At 35.1% G+C, this 22,394-nt stretch overlaps 3 protein-coding genes across 5 annotated transcripts in view; 1 reads left to right on the top strand and 2 right to left on the bottom strand.

Moving 5' to 3' along the window:
* Positions 1–1,688: 1,688 nt before the first annotated feature.
* Positions 1,689–5,678, bottom strand: LOC107727487 (deoxyribodipyrimidine photo-lyase-like). The gene is made up of 9 exons (XM_016537360.1): positions 5,565–5,678; positions 5,175–5,357; positions 4,912–5,070; positions 3,531–3,729; positions 3,151–3,291; positions 2,763–2,912; positions 2,562–2,683; positions 2,262–2,417; positions 1,689–1,760 (listed from the first exon to the last, which is right to left on the bottom strand). Exons 1-9 carry the CDS (start codon positions 5,676–5,678, stop codon positions 1,689–1,691), a joined length of 1,296 nt encoding a protein of 431 aa, XP_016392846.1.
* A 680-nt stretch (positions 5,679–6,358) lies between these two features.
* LOC107727486 (UAP56-interacting factor) lies at positions 6,359–14,479 on the top strand. The gene is made up of 10 exons (XM_016537358.1): positions 6,359–6,550; positions 6,974–7,105; positions 7,327–7,526; positions 7,684–7,805; positions 9,015–9,108; positions 9,464–9,556; positions 10,141–10,196; positions 10,665–10,739; positions 11,022–11,148; positions 13,945–14,479. Exons 1-10 carry the CDS (start codon positions 6,478–6,480, stop codon positions 14,044–14,046), a joined length of 1,074 nt encoding a protein of 357 aa, XP_016392844.1. The 5' UTR covers positions 6,359–6,477; the 3' UTR covers positions 14,047–14,479.
* A 1,448-nt stretch (positions 14,480–15,927) lies between these two features.
* Positions 15,928–22,394, bottom strand: part of LOC107727513 (TSC22 domain family protein 2-like) — a 25,562-nt gene continuing 19,095 nt past the window's right edge. For 2 of the 3 annotated variants that reach the window (XM_016537386.1, XM_016537388.1), the window contains 2 exons: positions 18,486–18,537; positions 15,928–16,886 (listed from right to left, as the gene is read on the bottom strand). In XM_016537386.1, the coding sequence (XP_016392872.1) occupies positions 16,605–16,886; positions 18,486–18,537 (334 nt within the window). In that variant the 3' untranslated portion in view covers positions 15,928–16,604. The remainder of the gene's footprint in view (positions 16,887–18,485; positions 18,538–22,394) is intronic. The other variant, XR_001638368.1, reaches the window with a different exon arrangement.

The raw sequence follows: 22,394 nt of genomic DNA, 5'->3' as shown, positions 1-22,394 counted from the left end.
GTCATTTCTAATACACTTGCTGTGTATTTGACAGGTGCATTGGTGATTGTGTTTGGAATCTGCTGGGCCCCGTTTCACATCGATCGTGTCATGTGGAGCTACATTGATGACTGGACTGCAGAGAACCACCATGTCTTTGAGTATGTGCATCTTCTTTCTGGTGTCTTCTTCTACTTGAGCTCAGTGGTCAATCCCATCCTGTATAACCTCATGTCTTCACGCTTCAGAGAAATGTTCCGTGAGGTGGTGTGTCAAAAAGACCATCGTCAGCTCTCAATAAGTAAGGTCACATTACGTAGTGTTGTTTCTGCCTCTTTTTCTGCCTCCAATTCGGTCTCATTTTCTGTCAAATTCAACCCTCGTGGGCTGCCACACACTCTGTAGTTATTTTATTCAAATACTATCATTCATAGTTGCGCTGTCAACGTATTCAATGCTGTGTATACAATTACATTAATGAGTGCTCATGTAATCATGTTGATATTCAGAGATACTGCAAAATAGCCAGTATACGCACAGATATATACAAAAACAATATATACACTTCCATTCAAAAGTTTGGGGTCGGTACAATTTATAAATGTTTTTAGGGAAATCTCTAATGCTCATCAAGGCTGCATTTATTTGATTAAGAATACAGTAAAAAATACAGTAGTAATATTATGAAAATAAAATTTGAAAAAAGCTTACACTTTATTTTAAGGTGTTCTTGTTACAGTGTAATTACACATTTAAGTACTGAGTAATATTAATTAACTACATGTACTTACTATATAGTTAGGGTTAGGATTAGGGTTACTTGCATGTAAATTATGCATAATTTATTGTTATTATAATACTAAGTACACGTGTAACAAGGACACCGTAAAATAAAGTGTTACCGAAATAATTGCTTTCCATGTGAATATATATTAAAATGTCATTTATTCCTGGATTTTCAGCATCATTACTCCAGTATTCAGTCACATGATCCTTCAGATATCATTCAAATATGATGATTTGATGCTCAAGACACATTTATTATTATCAATGATGAAAGCTTCATATTTTTGTGGAAACTGTTATACTTATTTTCCAGGATTCTTTGATGGGAAAGTTCAAAAGAACAGCATTTTTCAATAGAAATAGTTTGTAACAATACAAATGTCTTTGCTGTCACTTTTTATCCATTTAATGCATCCTTGCTGAATAAAAGTATAATTTTCTTTTTAAAAAAAACATAAAACAATTAGACCCCAAATATTTGAACAGTAGCATGAGTGCACAAAAAAACCCTCTTTACACTTTGATATCAAAACAGTATAATTTCAAATCTCATATAAAACACATTTTCTTGTGTTGTTCAATTTTTAATAACACATCAATGTTTTATCAATGTTTTGCTTTGCATGTAAACACACTTAGTGATGTCATCAGATATAAGCTTCTCTAAAGCCTTTCTTCAAAATGAAAAACATTAAAAAAGTCATTTATATCAAGTAACTTATGTTTTTCACAGATATTTGGAAACAAATTGGTATATGTGTCATAGCCTTATGGGCAGCGCTCTGACATATGGTGCAGCTGTGTCCAAACATATGTCTTTAAAAGAAAATGGTCAGTTAGTTCATATATTTCTTCTCCGCCAATGTAAAGAAGCCAAAGCATCAAGTTTTACGTGTCACCAAGCAAGAATTTGACCAACGAAACTAGACAGATTTCTTGGAGGTCTCCTTTACAGCAGCGTACTTCCTCTCAAACTGAGCCACATCAAACTTCCGCTTGCAGCCAGCATAATTCATATTTGTAGCAATAGCCAAAAATACCTTGGGTCAAAATTATTGATTTTTCTTTTATGCCAAAAATCATTAAGATTTTAAGTAAAGATCATGTTCCGTAATATTTTGTAAATTTCCTACTGTAAATATATCACAACTTAATTTTTGATTAGTAATATGCATTGCTAAGAACTTCATTTGGACAACTTTAAAGGCGATTTTCTCAATATTTTGATTTTTTTTTTGCACCCTCAGATTCCAGATTTTCAAATAGTTGTATCTCAGCCAAATATTGTCCTATCCTAACAAACCATACATCAATGGAAAGCTTATTTATTCAGCTCTCAGATGACGTATCAATCTCAATTTTGAAAAATTGACCCTTATGACTGGTTTTGTGGTCCAGGGTCACATATACATATAACTCTACTACTACTTTAATAATTAATTATAAGAATGTATTTGATGTGCTAGAGCAATCAAAGCATCAGGTTTCTCACCCACATATCCGTTGGGATCGCAGCCATCTAAAGACAGACGGTCATTCAGATATATAGCAATAGAGAGGGCTTCTTCAGGAGATGCAGTCCATTCCAGGATCTTCTTTGCCCAGTACATGCGCAGAAACCCATGCATCTTCCCTTCTAACACCAGCTGACGCTACAACACACCAGGAGACTTCATTTCAATGCATTTACTGGCTCGATTCACTGGGTTTGCCATTACAGCAGTGGTTTCGAGAGACAAAAATGACAAAAATTATACTATGAAACCACCAGAAAACACACTTCAATGTTGAGCTACCTGTGCAGCGTTCCACAGCTGGTCATGGGTCTTGGCGTTCTCCAGCTGCTCTTTTGTGTAAAGGTACTGTCTGCAGTCCTTAGCGTGATCCTGCAAAGTCTTCTTCGCCCAATCATACGCACCTGTGAGATATACAATTTAAAACTTTTTGAGACCTGCAGAAAGCCTGCGAGCGATTAAAGCCACGGACACAGCGCTCACCTGAAATGTTGTCATAGTTGTGGTTGTAGAAGCAGAAGTTGTCGGCGAGCTCCCGGCGCACCACCAGCTCCTCGGTAAAAGACAGCACAGACTCGCTGGCGTTCTTTTCTCGTTTGACCTGCTTCACCACACGCTGAGCAGACAACTGACCTTCAAGAGAAAACATGCCAACTATTAGAACCCCTAAACTACATCTAGAAGTGGATGGTGTAAAATAAAGATCAAAAATCAATCTCTCCGGTTTTTCCAAACCTGCAGGACTTCAGTGGGTCACAAAATAAATTTAAATTTTTTTTTTTTTGGTCAATCCAACAATATTGTTTTGAACCCCATTTATAGCACTGCATGAACAACATCAAAAAAGCACTAAGACAGAGTGTAAACTGACCGGCGTGGATCCATGGGGAGAGATGGCTGAGGGCGTCACAGTTGGGATTGTTTCTGTGAGTGGCAAAGAGACACAGCCGTTGGTCAATGAAGGACTCCAGCATGGCGACCTGCTTCACCACACGCTGAGCAGACAACTGACCTTCAAGAGAAAACATGCCAACTATTAGAACCCCTAAACTACATCTAGAAGTGGATGGTGTAAAATAAAGATCAAAAATCAATCTCTCAGGTTTTTCCAAACCTGCAGGACTTCAGTGGGTCACAAAATAAATTGTAATTTTTTTTTTTTTTGGCCAATCCAACAATATTGTTTTGAACCCCATTTATAGCACTGCATGAACAACATCAAAAAAGCACTAAGACAGAGTGTAAACTGACCGGCGTGGATCCATGGGGAGAGATGGCTGAGGGCGTCACATTTGGGATTGTTTCTGTGAGTGGCAAAGAGACGCAGCCGTTGGTCAATGAAGGACTCCAGCATGGCCATGCCGCTACAGGAGCCAGGCTGAGCCCAGTCCACCTCTCCAGCACTGCGCTCCACCTCAAGACACGACAGAACCTCCTCCCAGTCCACTGGCTGAAACACAGAATTTGAAATGAAGAAGATGGGGAAAACACCTTTTATGTAGAACCAGGGTTTGTTTTTATACAGTCTATGGTTTAAAGTCATAATGCATTTGAGAACGCTAACAATGAACAAAACATGTGTGAAAAGAAAAAAAGCACACAAAAAATGTGCTTCACAGATTACAACAGGCAAGTAATCAGCTAAGGATAAAAAAAAAAAAAGAAAAAAAAAAGAAGGAAAACCTGTTTTTTCCCCATTCAATAAAACAACAACAACAATAATACAAAAATAATATATTATTGTTGTTGTTATTGCTATTTTTAATAATAATAATGAAATTAATTCTAATAAAGAATAATTATTATTCTTTAAATATTTTTTGCTTATTTTTTTAAATAATATTACATTTAAATTTTAAATAATTTTAAATAAATAAACAAATGAATAAATATATTATCATTCCAAATCTACTATTTTTCTGCAAAAAAAAGATTAAATAATAATAATAAACAATATATTATTTAATTTATTATTATTGTTATCATTTTTTGGGAATAATTCCATTTATGATAATTATTAATACTAATCAACAACAATAATAATAATAATAATAATTAGTCAAATATTTTTATTATATATTATGAAAATTAAAACAATTAAAGAATACTATTTTACTGTCAAATAAATATATAAGATAAATATTAAATATAATAATGCAAAATATATATTGCTGTTATTGTTGTTGCAATTATTATTAATAACAATAATTACATTAATTATAATAAGCATTACCACTAGCTAACAACAACAACAATTAAAAATACTTATTGTTATTATTATTATAGTTAAAAAAATGAATCAATAAATAAATATTACCATTCCACTAATACTATTGGGCTGAAAAATAAAAAATATATACATATGAAATGGTAACCTACCAAGTTTTTTTTTCTTCTTTTTTTCCCCTCGCTTGTTTTGCTTGTTATTTTAATATTTAAACATCATTCATATTTTATTTCATTGATTTTATTAAACACATATATTTTAAATGTATTTGAAAATCTGCATTTTTTTTCATCAGATTTATGCAGTTCATATGATCATACTTCAGGTCAGAATCCATCTAAAAATTGACATAAAAATGGAACAATCACATCTCTGGAACAGCTACAGTAGAATCCTTGATCAAACCTTTGCTGTGCGAGAAGCAGAGTGTGGGTGAGTGTCCACAAGAGGAATCTCTGAGAGGAATTCTGGCAGAAGTTTAGTGATTTTGCCTCGTATCGTCCTGGCTCCATATTCCAGCTTCTCAGACGCTTCCCAGCAAGGCACCACGTTATGTGCATCAACCTTGATTCAGAGCGGCAGGAAAATGTAACACGGTTTCAAATCAGTACACGAGCACATGGCATGCAAGAGCACGTGCACAAGACAAATAATAATGACTAACACACCTGAATGAAAGGGACGTCAGACGGAAGGTGTTTCTTAACAGTCTCAATCCACTGGAGAGGGATCCTGAGGGGGTTAAAGTCAGTGACAACTGCTCCAAACTTCCCGTTTTTAACAAAGCTTGGCAGCTTCTGTCCAGGTTCTCCTGACAGCAGATGGAACTGAATATCCAGGCTTTTACATTCCTGTAGCAAACAGATTTTATTCAACTACAATTCATTAAATGTCCCTACTACCTAGGAGTGCAGCCCTGGCCAATCAGAAACACCGGTTATGGAAAGGGGTGTGGTCTAATTCAGTAGCTCAATCTAACAAATGGTAAGACACATCAAACACTCAATGACAGATGTAATGATCTCTCTCATTTAAGTGGAGGTGTAGTATTTCTGTACCTTTGCCACTTCTCGCAGTCCTTTCAGCATAAAGGCGTACTGTCTGTAGGTCGCTTCCAGATATCGAGGCACCAAACAGAAGCAGATGTGCAGAGTTGTTGTCTTGTCAAGCATATTATTCACAGTTACAGATATATACGGATGGGTCAAAGGATCCTGAATCTGGAAGGACAACAGCAGTATATATTTAAAATAAAAATAGGCAAAAGAATATCAGATCATATGTCTGTATTTACTACAGAATTAATAGCAATTATATTAGCACCACAATGGATTGAAGAAATACAACCAAATAATATTGTAATATGTACAGATTCAATGTCTGTTCTAACAAGTCTAGTGAGTGGAAAATCTGCAGCACGGCAAGATTTAATATATGAAGTATTACAGTACTTGTTTAGAATTAGACAATTAGGGATAATGGTATACTTCCTATGGGTACCGGCTCATACTGGGGTGGAGGGAAATGAGGAAGTGGACTGCTTGGCTAAGATGGCTCTGAAGCACTCACAGTGAAATTAATATAGCCATTAGCAAATCTGAAATCAAGAGAATAATATCAATTGAAGTAAGAAAGATATGGCAAAGAAAGACTTAAACTACTTCAGTCTGTGTGCATTGATTTTATTTAATACACGAGTTTCACAATTTGAGTTGAATTACTGAAATAAATGAACTTTTCCACGACATTCTAATTTATTGAGATGCACCTGTATATCCTTCTCTCTACCAAATCTGTTCACTCCACACTCCATATCAGTAGGTGGCGGTAATGCACCTTTAAGTTGGTTTGCCAAAACCGCCAAAAAAAAAACATCAGAAGAAGAAGAAGAAGAAGAAGAAGAAGCGTTGTTGGATCGTGTAGGCAGTGTGTTGTTTACGTCTTAATTTCTGTCATAGCGCGAACTGCAGAATGAGTAAATCTAGTTATAAATCGGTCGGCGGTGGAAGTACAGAGGAACTCGATAAGGTTGACATGTCTTTAGGTAATGCCACAGATAAAACTAGCCGTGTGTGCAGCTGATTAGCATTGTGACATTTTACATGTGATTTATCAGTGTTAACATTGCAGCAATCTCTTTGTATCGTAATATAATATATATCATCACCATTATCGGTGTTTTATTGATTGGTAAACGCGTTTAAAGATATATCTTGACTGTGTTTGACCGCATTTCCCGAGTATCACTTATTTCCTCAGGGTTATTTATTTAAACAGAATGTTAATTAATATGTATTCAAAGCCTATTTTATGACAGTTTTATTGAATTCAAGTTCATTTATCCTAATAGTTTTTTGTTTGATGTGCCTAATGTTTTATTTAGTGTTCAATTGAGCAACCCTACAGTTTGTGTGATGTGACCTGTATCGTTTAATTTGATCAAATTTATTGCATTCATATTTTACAGATGATATTATCCGGCTGAATAAGAAGCAGAAACAATTCCAGGCCCAGACGTCAAAGCGCAGACTCCCGGTGAAAGGCCGCTTCACTCAGGGGAAGAAAACTGGGCCAAGAGCTGGAGTGCCATCTAAAAGAGGTCAGAATTTGATGTTTTCTTCTTTTTTGTTATTGTCACGTGAATTTTTTATTGAGAATTTATTTTATTTCTCTAAGCATGTTTTAACATTTAAAAGATTCACCAACAGCTTGCAATATAACAATAAATTCAGTTTTAGAATAATTTCAGTGTTTTTATTGTATGCAAATCAGCCATGTCTGACAATTTTCTGCATCTGGTTTTGTTTTGGCCATCTGTAGGAGGTGTTGTGAACAAACGCTTCTCTGGAAACCGCAAGCTTCCTCCCACGGTGGCCAGGCGTCGTGGGCAGGGGGTTATCACTGGTTTAGCTGCGAGAAAAAATGCCGTCCTGTTTAAAGGGATCAGTCCGCTCAACCGCCCAGTCCAGAACAGACCTGCTAAGAACCGACAGATGCCCAACAGTGCTGCTGTCAACCAGGTGTGGACACTAATGTACTGAAGGGGGATTATGATAATTAGTTTGTGCATGGTCAGAGTTTGAGCTTAAAAGGTGTGTTTTTTTGTTTTTGTTTTTTGTCATACATGTGTGAATGAATTCAGGTGTAACTTTTTATACGTGCGTTCACTTCTCTCAGAGATCTCTGCCGTTTGTCCAGCGGCGACAGATGCAGATCCAGAGGAGACCAAACAGACAGATGGACTCTCAGAAACCTCAGGGCTCAGTTTCTTACAGACCTTTTCACCTTCACAGAAAATGGTAAGATAAATTTTTTTTTCGTTTAATATCTGAGTTAAGAGTTGTTGCATGTGCAGTACCTTGTGAAAGTACACATGAAAAACATGGTGCAGGAGAAGCCACAACTCAAGTCCACATCAAAGCATAAATTTGCCAAAAGGACCTCAGTTTTCAGATGAGATTTTATGGTCATATGAGACCAAGATGGATCTTTTTAGGCAGAATTCAGAATATTGTGTTCTACCATTCAAGTTTGGGGTTGTTAAATTAAGCATTTCAAAATAAATACAGCCTTGAAATGCATTAAAATGGTGATATTTTTTAAAAGTTACAATTTAAAATAATTGTTTTAATATATTTTAAAATATAACTTATTCTTGTAACGCGAAGCTGAATTTTCAGCATCATTTCTCTAGTCTTCTGTGTCACATGATCCGTCAGAAATCAGTCTAATATGCTGCTTTGCTGCTCAAGAAACATGTATTATTATTGTATTATTTTTGTGGAAACTGTGATACTTTTTTTGTCCAGTGATCTTTGATAAATAGAAAGTTAAAAAGTACAGCATTTATTTGAAATATAAATATTTTGTAATATTATAAATGCCACTTTTGATCAATTTAATGCATCTTTAAAAGTATTAATTTCTTTAAAAAAAAAAAAAGAAATATACATGAAGCAAATATATTACAGGAAAAATGTCAATGTAAGATTTGTAACTCAGTGAAGCGGGAGAATTAAAGTTAGAAATTAGGGTGGGACTTAACCAATTGAAATTAAGATTTATTTATTTTAGTGCCGTCAAACGATTAATCGTGATTAATCGCATCCAAAATAAACGTTTTTGTTCACATAATATATGTGTGTGTACTGTGTATATTTATTATGTGTATATATAAATGCAAACACATGCATGTATATATTTAAGAAAAAAAGATGTTGTTTATATAATAAATATATTTTGTAAATATGTAAATATTTTCAAAATATATACTGTATGCGTGTGCTTTTATATACATAATAAATAAATAAATATATATATATATACATACATAATTGTACATAATAAATATACACAGTACACACAGATGTATTTTGTAAACAAAAACTTTTATTTTGGATGCGATTAATCGCGATTAATCGTTTGACAGCACTAATTTATTTCTATTGTTTCCAAGTTGTTTCAATGTGAAAATGATTGCCTTTTGTTTTATCATCTGTTCTCTACAGGAATGCTCCGACTGCTCAGCAAACACAGAGAGAAGCACGACAGGCCACCTTCCTCTTCAGAAGAGGACTCAAAGTAAGAAAGCTGCATGCATGGGTGCTGATCATGTGACACCCTCTTCACATTTTAAGGAGCCATTTGTTTCACTTAAATATGTAATGTAGTTAGCATACATGCTTAAAGTGTTTAAAAACTACTTTTTAAGAATACATGTAAATATTTTCAAAATATATACTGTATGCGTGTGCTTTTATATACATAATAAATAAATAAATATATATATATATACATACATAATTGTACATAATAAATATACACAGTACACACAGATGTATTTTGTAAACAAAAACTTTTATTTTGGATGCGATTAATCGCGATTAATCGTTTGACAGCACTAATTTATTTCTATTGTTTCCAAGTTGTTTCAATGTGAAAATGATTGCCTTTTGTTTTATCATCTGTTCTCTACAGGAATGCTCCGACTGCTCAGCAAACACAGAGAGAAGCACGACAGGCCACCTTCCTCTTCAGAAGAGGACTCAAAGTAAGAAAGCTGCATGCATGGGTGCTGATCATGTGACACCCTCTTCACATTTTAAGGAGCCATTTGTTTCACTTAAATATGTAATGTAGTTAGCATACATGCTTAAAGTGTTTAAAAACTACTTTTTAAGAATATGGTTGCTCTGTAGTATTTATAGAAATGACTGTGTACCGTACACAATGACAGTGTTCAAAGCGATTGGCTCTTGTTATAGTGAAAAGTGTGACATTTAAATTAGAAACAGGTCCTTTCATCACTAGAATTGGCATTAATCTGTTACTGGTTTGTGTACTACTCTTGTGAACCATTTTAATGAATCGCAAAAAAGAATCAAACCATAGGCTATTTATTTCAAATCAATTCTTTGCCGAGTAAACTCACTGAATCAAAGTCTCTTTAAATGTTAGTCCAGAATAAAGCAAGAATGGTTTTATGTTTTCAATCAGTGATTGTGTTCATATGAAAATGTATTTAAAATGCATTATGAATTTAAAGATAAGCCAATTAAAATATAAGAGCACTGATTTGGCTTCCTGTCTATTAGTACTTTACTATTATTATTATTATTATTTTTTTTTTAATAGGTTCATGCACAAGTTCAGAAGACAAAGTCTGCTCAACCCACACAGAGAACGCGCTCGTAAGTAAACATTCTTCAATTTTATTATTTTTTTTTTTTTCTGTTTTTCTGATTCAAACTACTACACCACTGTTCAAAAGTTTGGGGTCATTCAGTTTTTTTTTTATATACTTTTTTAAAATACTTTTATTCAGCAAGGTTGCATTGAATTGATAAAAACTGTCAGTAAAGACATTTACAATGTTACAAAAGATTTCGATTTCAAATAAATGGTGTTCTTTTAAACTTTCTATTAGTCAATCCTGAAACAAAATGTGACACTGAAGACTGAAAACTCAGCTTTGATCACAGGAATAGATTGCATTTTAAAATATATTCTAATATAAAAGTTGTGATACTACAACATTACTGTTGTACTGTTTTTTGTTTTGTTTTTAAGAAATGAATGCAGATGTTGGAAAAGTAGTGTAGATGCACTGTAAGCTGTTCCTGTTAACTCTTACTGATTTGTCCTCTCTTCTCCACCAGGTGGCGCACTCCTACAAACAACAGTGGCATCCTCACTGTGTCAATAGACAACCCCACAGCTAGAACACAGCCTGAGTATGATTACGTTTGATTAGACCCAGATGCACAATTTCATAAGACATACAATAGTTGCCATTCAGATATTTGGATTTGTAATTGGTGTTTGTTTTGTATTTCTAATGGTACTCATAAAGATGTTCAGATAAGATGCATGTTCTCACTAACAAGCCACACATATTTCCCATCCATTTGTTTCCGTCTTGTCTTGTTAGTTTGGCAGGTTCAACCTTTGAGAGCATGTTGTGAATGTGAGTCTGGGAACACCGAAGTAATGATGTTTGGTTTTGCTCCGCACAGGCCGGCTCAGTCCTGGTCCCTGCACCCCGTGACTCCAGCACGCTCCTCACCTCCTCAAGAGGAGCCGGAGAGGAAACCTCCTAAAGGTGTCGCCCTGCAGTTTGATATCAACAGTGTTGGGAAACAGGTAGGACAAATGTGACCCTGGAGCACAAAACCAGTCATAAGGGTCAATTTTTAAAAAAATTGAGATTTATACATCATCTGAAAGCTGAATAAATAAGCTTTCCATTGATGTATGGTTTGTTAGGATAGGACACTATTTGGCCGAGATGCATTATTTGAAAATCTGGAATCTGAGGGAGCAAAAAAAAAAAAATCAAAATATTGAGGAAATTCGCCTTTAAAGTTGACCAAATGAAGTTCTTAGCAATGCATATTACTAATCAAAAATTAAGTTTTGATATATTTATGGTAGGAAATTTACTAAATATCTTCATGGAACATAATCTTTACTTAATATCTGAATGATTTTTGCCATAAAAGAAAAATGTATAATTTTGACCCATACAATGTATTGTTGGCTATTGCTACAGATATACCCCAGCGACTTAAGACTGCTTTTGTGCTCCACGGTCACAAATATCAATCGTATTTATCATTGAGTCAATGAAATATGTTTATAGTAAATTTTAAGATGTCCTTGTTACAGTGTAATTATACATTTAAGTAGTGAGTAATATGAATGAACTGTCTTGTACTTACTACAAGGTTAGATTACGGTTGGTTGCATGTGATTATATATAATTTATTGTTATTACTATAGTAAGTACATGTAACGAGGACGCTGTAAAATAATGTTATCTTAAATTGACATGCAAGAATGCATTTGTTTTGCATAATTCAGTCAATAAAATTACTGATGTATTGTTTGTTTTTTACCAAAACGCAGAAACCAAAATTAAAGATTTAATGTAGCCTAAAACTGTCACGAAAAATAAAGTTTATCAAATTATTTAATAATCAACACTTATAATCAGTACTGTAATTACAATTTTTAATGTTTATGAAAGAAGTGTCTTATCAAGGCTGCATTACAAACAGTATACACAGTAATATTGTGACATATTTTAACTATTTAAAACTACTATTTTTTTAAATGTAATTTAAATGCTGAATTTTCAGCATCAATACTCCAGTCTTCGGTGTCACATGACCCTTCAGAAATCAGTCTAATATAAAGATTTGCTGCTCAAGAAACATCTCATTATTATCAATGTTGAAAATAATGGTGCTACTTAATATTTGTGTGGAAACCGATACACTACTATTGGCGTTAGAGTTAAAAAGGTTAATACATTTATTCCGCAAAGATGCATTAAATTGATCTAAAGTGACAGTTTGTAATGTTGCAAAATGTTTGTTTCTTTGGAGCTTTCTATTCGTCAAAGAATCCTGAAAACAAAATGTGTCATGGTTTCCCCAAAAATATAAAGCAGCACAACTGTTTTCAATTATGATTTCAGCTGTTGTAATTATGAATGATAAAATTAAGCATAAAATAGATACTGAAAAAAGTGCGCCATTGGAGAAATGCCAATTAAATGTAACGGTTTCTTTTAATTATTTATTTATTTATTTTTGTCTGAAACGGAAAATTAAAGTGACAGTTTGTAATGTTGCAAAATGTTTGTTTCTTTGGAGCTTTCTATTCGTCAAAGAATCCTGAAAACAAAATGTGTCATGGTTTCCCCAAAAATATAAAGCAGCACAACTGTTTTCAATTATGATTTCAACTGTTGTAATTATTAATTATAAAATTAAGCATAAAATAGATACTGAAAAAAGTGCGCCATTGGAGAAATGCCAATTAAATGCAACGGTTTCTTTTAATTATTTATTTATTTGTTTTTGTCTGAAACGGAAAATTCATTTTATACAGAAAATTTGTGGTTGGTGAAATTTTGGTGCATTACTTCCAAAAAATGAACCAATATCTGATTTGTCCAACAATTCATTTGAATCACCGTCATGATTTATTTATTTTTTTATCCAAAAAACAAATGTAAATTTTTGACTACATTTACATGCACTTCAAATATGAACTCTTCCAGTACTGAACTTCAGCCTGTGTTTTGCTTTCCTGTTTGAAGAAAAAAACCAATCTGTTCCAGATCAGCCGCTAGAAACGCATTTACCTCAGTGGTGGTGAACCTGATGGCCGTTAGGGTTGTGACGGTGAGGAAATTTTCCCACCGGTTAATCGACGTGTGACAACACCGGTAATACCGGTATCACCGTGGGGGCGGGGCGGGGGCGTTCCCTCTTTTCCTCGCTTTCCTTCGCTTTTAAATAGCTTGTAAAAGCGGAATATATATATAACCAAATAAATAAGAAACGTAGGACGTTTATTAGCAAAACGAGTAAGAAAGCTTGGAGGCACGGCATACACCTTGATGTCAAATAAAATAAATGACACAAAGTTTAAATAAAGTAAAAATCAGCAAACAATTAAACCAATTAAATAAGAAACGAATGTTTAAAAAAACCTTCCAAAAATCACCTTAGATAAAAGGCAAAAGTCAACAGGCTTTTCAAAATCCAAAATATTGCCAAACAGGCGCTTTTGCATCTCGTTTCGAAACTAAATCATCCGCGATCGTCTTGTCTGTCTCACCTCACTCTTCTTGTCAGTCAGCTCCACTCACTCTCCTCACTGGAGAAATGAAATCTGATCTGTGATGCGACTGTCGTTCGGCACGCTGCATTGAGCAGCCGCGTTCAGTTTTTAATTGTAGTGTTTGTTCTTTTACTGAACTAAATGATTTTTATTACTATAAAAAATCAAAACGACGGTGGGGGTCGGTGCCGCGGTGGGCAAGTGACGCAACCGGGGTTGCGGCTTAACACCGGTATCACCGTCAACACCGTCTATCGCGGCAAGCCTAATGGCCGTCTTCATTGTTGTTCTTTTCTCTATCAGACTGAAATGACCCTCAACGAGCGGTTCCGCCTCCTGAAGGACCAGCGTGTGGCGGCAGCACAGCAGAGCAGCAAAGGAGGCCGCTTCGTCACTGTGGCCTAGAGCTGAACCCTCTGTTCCTGTGTGATCAACAACAATCCTACAGGACAGAACAGGCAAACAGCTGAACTAACGCTGTTCATGACTCAAAGTGATTAGCCCTAATAGAGGAGACTTCATCAGAATGTGGATATGCCGGTTCTCTGGAGAAGGAGACGTTGGGGAAGTGACTGATTTTTTTGTTTTTTAGTTTATTTTTCTAAAAAGCTGCCATGCTGTCCTCACAAAGCAAGTATTAACTGTCGTCCCTGAGTTTCAGTTACGTTGTCGTCTCCTGAGCTGCCCTTGGTATGTGATGGCATCCTGTTGTTTTTTTATATATTTATGCATAAAGAAGTTGCAGCTCTATGACTTGAAACATTTCTGGATAGACTTGGGTTTTCACAAAGCAGATGTATGAAACAGAACATTCTTTTTGTAGAGCAAAAAAGACTGTTTTAAGATGTTTTATATTATTTCAAATTAAAAAAACATTGTGAAACGTGTCTCGTTTTTGATAACCACATTCCGATTAATGACAAATTAATATATATTAATGACACTTTAAATGCATTCTTTGTAAGAGCCTTTGCATGGGTTTATTCATGCAACATTTATAACTAATTATTTGTTACCCTGTTCCACAAAACCAGTCATAAGGGGTCAATCTCAATTTTGAGATTTAATAAATAAGCTTAAGAATAAATAAGCTTTCCATTGATGTATAGTTTGTTAGGATAGGACAATATTTGGCTGAGTTACAACTATTTGAAAATCTGGAATCTGAGGGGGCACAAAAATCTAAATATTGAGAAAATCACCTTTAAAGTTGTCCTATACCCCAGCGATTTAAGACTGCTTTTGTGCTCCAGGGTCACATTTGAAGTTTTAATAGTGGTTCATTTAGGTAGGTAATGGGGGAAAATGCAACTACAATGCAATTAAATAGTGCATCAAAATTTAGTTTTTGACACTATAAATGGGGTACAGGAACAATGTATACATTTCTAAATATAAAATTAACAAAAATTAAGTTTTGATATATTTACAGTAGGAAATTTACAAAATATCTAAATGGAACATGATCTTTATTTAATATCCTAATGATTTTTTGGCATAAAAGAAAAATCGCTAATTTTGACCCATACAATGTATTTTTGGCTATTGCTACAAATATACCCCAGCGACTTAAGACTGCTTTTGTGCTCCAGGGTCACATTTGAAGTTTTAATAGTGGTTCATTTAGGTAGGTAATGGGGGAAAATACAACTACAATGCAATTAAATAGTGCATCAAAATTTAGTTTTTGACACTATAAATGGGGTACAGGAACAATGTATACATTTCTAAATATAAAATTAATAAAACATTGTTAAATGTATTTGTAATCGTAAAACAAAATTTAGTTTTCTGTACTTGGAGTAAATTCATTGCATCATTTAAAACTAATTATTATTTAAAATTTTAATAGTGGTTCCTTTCTATTTAGTAAAAGTACTTAACTGGGGACAAATACTACAATACAATTAAATAGTGTAATACAGGTGAAATATTACTCATTTGCATCTAAATTTAGTTGTTGAAACTATAAATGGGGTGGAGAAAAAATGTCTATAAAATTCTAAATATAAAATCAATATATAACATTAAATATTGTTGCATGAATTGTTTGTAAGAACCAATCTTAAAATTTGCTTTTTTTCACTACTTTATACATAACTACGCTTATTAAATCTTACTCATTTGTATCTAAATTTAGCTTTTGAATATGTAGCTGGATCATATGAAAACAGCTGGTGTTTTAGGCTGTATTTAATGGAGGAAAAGTGTACAAAATAAATATAAAACTCTTTAAAAAGAAAAAGGAGCATGTTTGTACCATGTCACAGCATAAGTTATGAAAGACACAGCTTCGAATCTTTGGTTACAAAGTAGGTTGAACAACTTCACAGTTTTTTTGTCTTTTCAATCCCCTTCCCGACCCCAAAAACCTACGAGACATCAGGGCAATATGGCAACTGACTTCTTTTTCCAACATCCTACAAGCTTTCTTCATCAGGGTAGACCATTGAGGATTCAGTTTAGATCTTCGCCCACAAACCTGTACAAACTTGTCACGCTCTTTTTATCTTTACACTATACACAATGTACATTCACACCAGGTTCACATTCTTAATCCACAGAGAAACGCCGCTGTTAGTGTTTAAACTCTACCCACTGCTACTCGGTCACTGTTTACGCTTGCACTGATGATCGATACTGTAAGACTGCCGCTCGCTGTCGGATCGAAGGGTTCTGTGACATTGTTCCTCTGGGAAAATAGCAGCCCTATAATAAATAACAAAGAGTACAATTGAATTGACGGGTGAATCGAAATCACACGAAGTACGGTGGCTCTGAAAATAGACTTCTCGCTTTGAAAACTGCAATGCTAAAAAATACACCTCTTTCATGGCTGGATTCTCTTTATTAAAAAAATAACTCTCTTCACAATTTGTCCAGCTGGTCCGGGGCGGGGCGAAGGGGCGACTGTGGTCCGAGGGAGCGAGATGGGTTTCTGCTGCTGCGGTGACGCACAGGCTTCAGGCGGAGGTGACGCTGGGCTGCGGCTGTCGTGGCAGGGTGTCTGCGCTCTGGTTGGAGTCCAGCTGAAGGGAAGGCTGAGGCTGGGCTTGGCCCGGGACGGGAGCGCTGGAGCTGGATTGGACGGTGAGCTGAGAGAGCTGATCGTTGTTGGCTAGAGACTTGAGCACTGCGTTCTCTCGCTCCAGCACAGAGTTCCTCTCGTAGAGCTCCTTGATATGCTCCTTCAACACCTCCACCTCCTCCCGCACAGCATACATCAGATGGCTTTTCACTAAATCCTGCATCACGGTGCCAAAACATGACATCATTTCAGAAAACGGTACATCAGAACCAACATTTGCCTAGCTCATTTGTTTGAACTATTACACTCTTAAAAATAAAGGTGCTTAAAAGGTTCTTCACAGCGATGCCATAGAAGAACCATTCAGTCAAAGGTTCTTTAAAGAACCATCTCTTTCTCACCTTTTTAGAATCTGAAGAACCTTCTTTCGCCACAAAGAACACCTTTTGTGAAACTGAAAGGTTCTTCAGATGTTAAAGGTTCTTTATAGAACCATTTAGACTAGTGGTCGACCGATATATCGGCCGATATTTGACATTTTTCAAATATCGGCATCGGCCGATAAGTTTTTCTGTTTGGCAGATGCGTTTGAGGCGGGACTTGTATTTTGACGGTGCTGACCGCGACAGCGGCCTCTTGTTCGCTGTCGTCGTTAACAGTTCTGTCTAGGGATGTAACGATTCACTCAACTCACGAATCGATTCGATTCACGATTTTGATTTCACGATTCGATTCGATTCGATTCACGATTTTATCCAATGCACACAAACTTCCCAGAATACTGAGTGCTCTGTTGGTTACAGTTTACTTCCTTTTTAATTATATTTTTATTAAATATTTATTTATTTGTGAAAAATACTTTGTCATCTAAAGCATAAGTATGTTTATTTTACAAATGTATTTTTTAATCCATTTTCAAATGATTTCAAATTTCTTAAATATTAATTAAAATAAATACATCTATATCGGCTTTATATCGGCCACCCTGCTTTCCAAGATATCGGCATCGGCTGTCAAAAAACCAATATCGGTCGACCACTAATTTAGACAAAAAAAAAAGGTTCATCTATGGCATCGTGAAGCACCTTTATTTTTAAGAGTGTACACTGCCGTGCATGATTCTGCTGAATAAAATCCAAAACTGGTTTCTTACTAACTTTGAGATGCTGGTTTTAAACCTAGCACCTGTTTTCCTCCAGCATGTCATGTTTTTCTCAAAATATGCATTTTGTAGCATTTTCGCTGACAACAGCCGTTTTTAAGGTGAAGTCGTCTTGTATTATCCCTTGATCAATAGAAACACTGCCACAAATACATAATTCCCATCTTCCGCTGAGCCAGATTATAAGGATTTGTTCAATTCTCAGCAGATTTTCAGAGGTATGAATGATTCTGAAGACATTATTTCATGCCTCATCCTGAATTTAATGTTAGAATTATGGCCAGTGAAAATACAAACATGATCCAGATCATTTCTGCTACATTTGTGGGTTCTACAACAGAATATTACAGATTTTGTGAAAAAAATGCTTTTTAAAAATGTTCTTCGATATTGAGTATTTGAACATTTTTCCAATATTTTGCAGATTGTACATTATACATTTTGAATTCTGTCATTAAAATTGTTGAAACTTGACATTAAAGCTTTAGGCATTAAAGCTGATACATATATTTAATTTGAAAAATCTTTTTACTTTTTTTGCAGGGCTGGGATGCACGGCTGTGTTATTTAAATTTTAAAATTAAAAAGATATGTATATATAAAATAATAAATAGAAAATAAAGAGTATATAAATACACAAAATGAAAAACTTACCATTGCTTGTTCTATTTTATTATCAATGGCAACCACACTTGCTCCAGAGGCACTGTAATTAGAAGAAAAAAAAAATCTTATTAAAAAGATCTGTTGCTTACAAATACATCATATCCATTTTGCAGAAGTGTAAAACCTGCACATTAAAGAAAAAACAAGCAGCACTGTTTCTGTTGCTGATTCTTTCTCCAAACTTCCTTTGTGTGTTATGTTGTGGCACACACACACACACACACCCATTCAAAAGTGTCTGGGGTCAGTAAGATTTTTTTTTAAATAAATTATAAAAAATTTATTGAGAGAAAAAAAAAAAATGTAGGGCTCCACAAAGCTAGGACTCGAACTCGGGACGCCCGAAGCGTTATATGTCAGCACGCTGCCCACGAGACAGCAAATGATGACACTGATTTAGAGACATTCTGTACTTCTCCCTACAATTTACTTGCACAGGAAAAGCAGATAAGCATCAACCATAATGGGTCCATTTAAGAGGAAATGCATTTAGCCCAAAATCCCACTGACACAATTTGGGAGACTAAATTGCTCTCCAAGTTGTTGTAATGCTATCTTTCACAAGCAGACCCACGTACACATGCATACATAACTGCTGAAGAGTTATACAGTCTCATAAAGGTCAAGAAGTTCAAAAGTGACAAAAAAGTCGAGTGCTGTCTTGCAGCTTCAGGCCACACGAACATGTACAAAGAGTGTGTGTGCTCTTTAATATCCACACAATAGCAGCGACAGGCATCTCATCTCATCCTCTATAATGCCACAGAGTCAAAATACTGACCAAAGACTATTTTAAACAAGATCTTTGCACCTAAGGAAACAGCATGTTGGGGAACTTGTTCGACTGACAAATTAGATCCAGTCTTGCAACATATCCAAGACCAGAGCAATGGCAGCTGATAACCTCGAGCAAAGGTATTTAAAGGCAGGCTTGTCCATGCAAACAATGGATCGCTTGTCTAACTTGTTATTTAAAAACAAGATGCTGTGAGGTGAGAACGTAAGGTTATTGTCAAGAAATAGAGCTGACTCAGAAGAGAGATCACATCATAGTGCCACAAAGTAAAAAAAAAATATATATATATATTTATAATTATTTATATATATATTAGGGGCGTAACGGTACAGGTATTCGTACCGAAAATTTTCGGTATGAGTCTTTCGTTTCGGTACGCATGTGTACTGAACAAATACAGAATTGTTTTAACCACTGCACGAGTGGAACTTCGTTGGAAACTTCCAGTTTTATATATTGTTACTTTTGATAAGAAACAAAGTTTCGTCTTTCAAATTATGTCCTTTTTTTCAGGAAATTCAAGCAATAAATGCCGTTTTGATGCTCTTGGATTTGGTGTGACAGATCGCTGTATAAACGCCTCAGTTCAAACTGCTGTTGATTATTATATTTAAAAATAAATGGTAATTAAATTTAAGTTTGGGCTTTGTTGTTAACTTTTATGTTATGTTTTTTTATGTTAACTGTAACCTTATATTAATGTAAAAAGGCTCCCTATAGTTTACAGCATAAGCCGAGGTAGATTTTTATCCCTAAGAAAATGTTAATTATAATTGAATTTATTTAAAGAAAGAGCAATTTGTTCAGTAAATCACTGTTTAATTAAAAAAAAAAAAAAAAAGCAATTTTATGTTTTTTTTCCCCTTGCTGTAGCGAAACCATACCGAACCTTGACGTCAAAACCGAGGCACGTACCGAACCATCAAATCAAATCAAAGTTTATATTGTATTTTACCTTGTAGCTGTCTGGTTTTGCTCATAGCTTAAAACGCTTCCACAAAGACTTAAAGGCACAATATGTAAGATTTTTGTCATAAAATATCCAAACACCACTTGCACAGTGTGATATATTTCATGCAGTTGTGTACTTACTAGGGGTGTGACGAGATCTCGTGGCACAAGATCTCGCGAGATCCGATGTGTGACTATATACGTGACTATATCCTCGCAAGACCTTTCAGATATATTTGCATTACACTGGCTCGTTCACCAGTGGTGGTATGCAAGATATTTTATGTTCACAACAGGCAAGTGGCCGCATGAATAGCGGGAAAATTACAGTGTAGTCTTTATCCAGTCATAAAAATAGAATTCAGTTTAACGCGGAATGTCACGGAATTTGTCAAATTTTGAATGAATTAATCAAAAGTAGGTCATTACACTTAAATCAAATCACGATATGGACTAGTATCTGTAAATATTAAGCCAGTATCTGTAAACATTAAGCCGCAAAAGTCGATTTAAATATGAATCCTGCATGTTCTGAGTGTCTATGTTAATGAATGGCGCAGACGCGCGGTTTCATTTACTACACACACTGAAGCGTGCCTGACACTCGCGGTGATTTCAGCATCTGCCGTCTCACTAAATGAGGACGTAAACACATGAACAACATCTCCAGAACTGCTCTGAGAGTCACTTCATGAGCATTTTAGCGTTTGATGAGAGTAAAACTAGCGTCATATCACATACACAGAACTGTAAAGGTATTCACGGCAACCCGTCAAAATAAAAGTCCGGTTTGATTTGAAGACATTGTGCCTATAACTATTTTCCAGTAGAATGTCCATTGCCTACTACTACTAATACTACTACTACTACTAAAATGAAACAAACATTATTTTTTAAGGAATAATCACACAAAACATTTCTTGTTTGTTTTAATTTTAATAGTAAATCCCCTTTGTTTGCCAAAAAATCTCGTTTGCTTAATTTTCAATAATTAAAAGATAAATGATAAATTAAATTAATGTTTTATGCCTTCATTTGATAACCAGAAAAATGTAAATAAAAAAATAAAAAATAAAAAAAATCACAAGGCTACTTTAAGAAAAACACAAATTATTAACAATAAAAAATATAAATAATATGGTGAGAAAAAATAAAACATTTCATAGGGCCCTAAACATGTAATTTTTGTTAAACTTTAAAAAAAATTGATGTGAAAATGTATAAGTTTCATGATTTTAATTAGACATGCTTTTTAATTAATAAAATTTAATTTATAGATGGCTTTACTGATTGAAGTTTTTTTGAGAGTGCTTAAACTCGTGCTAGACTGAAGTCAGTCATGACCTTTGACAACGTAAATGTTCTTTGCTCGCTTTCTCTGCATAATTTATTCACTGTTTGAATAACTGTGGAAGGTACAGGTAATAAAAAATAATTCATTACTTCATCCGTGAACATGATTCGTGAACTCCATACTTAAAACGACATCTCCCATCGTTCCTCTTTTCTTTATCCACCTTTTTCTTCAACGCGGAAGCAAGCCTATGGGTGAGACTTCCGGTTCATTAGCCGCTATAGGGAAATAACGAGAAGAATAACAACGTGCAGTAAACGGTAAAACTGTTTGCACTTGTGTGTTCATAATTAAAGGTGGGGTAAGCGATTTCTGGAAGCCAATGCTGACATTTGAAATCACCAAAACAAACACGCCCCTACCGCAAAAGGGTCTCGCCCCTATTTTGATAGCTCCGCCCCACACATACGTACGCAACCCAGGCAACAATTAGTTCTGTGAAACAAAGTAAAACCAATGTTATGCCGTGTCTACACCGGACGCGAGTGGCGCGGCGCGACAAAATACTATGGAACTCATTATAATCAGTGATGCTGTCTACACCATAGATATGTACATATAGATATGTACATATCTATGGTCTACACTGGATGCGGCGCGGGACGACACGACAAATCCCCGACAGAAAACTGCTGCTGCGTTCTATTCATGACGTATTGACACAAATTTCAAATGATTTTCAACGGTCGCTTTGTCGCGTCCAGTGTACTAGACAGAATTTAGCTGTTGCGGCGCAGACACGGTGTTACTCACCTATCGAGAAGAAACAAAGCAACCTCAGCGTCCGATCGCAGGC

This window comes from Sinocyclocheilus rhinocerous, unplaced genomic scaffold (genome assembly GCF_001515625.1).
Source record: "Sinocyclocheilus rhinocerous isolate Xijiao unplaced genomic scaffold, SAMN03320098_v1.1 scaffold306, whole genome shotgun sequence".
Lineage (NCBI taxonomy): Eukaryota > Metazoa > Chordata > Actinopteri > Cypriniformes > Cyprinidae > Sinocyclocheilus > Sinocyclocheilus rhinocerous.
Note: the sequence above shows the minus strand (reverse complement) of the source record. Positions and strands in the feature narration are given on the sequence as shown.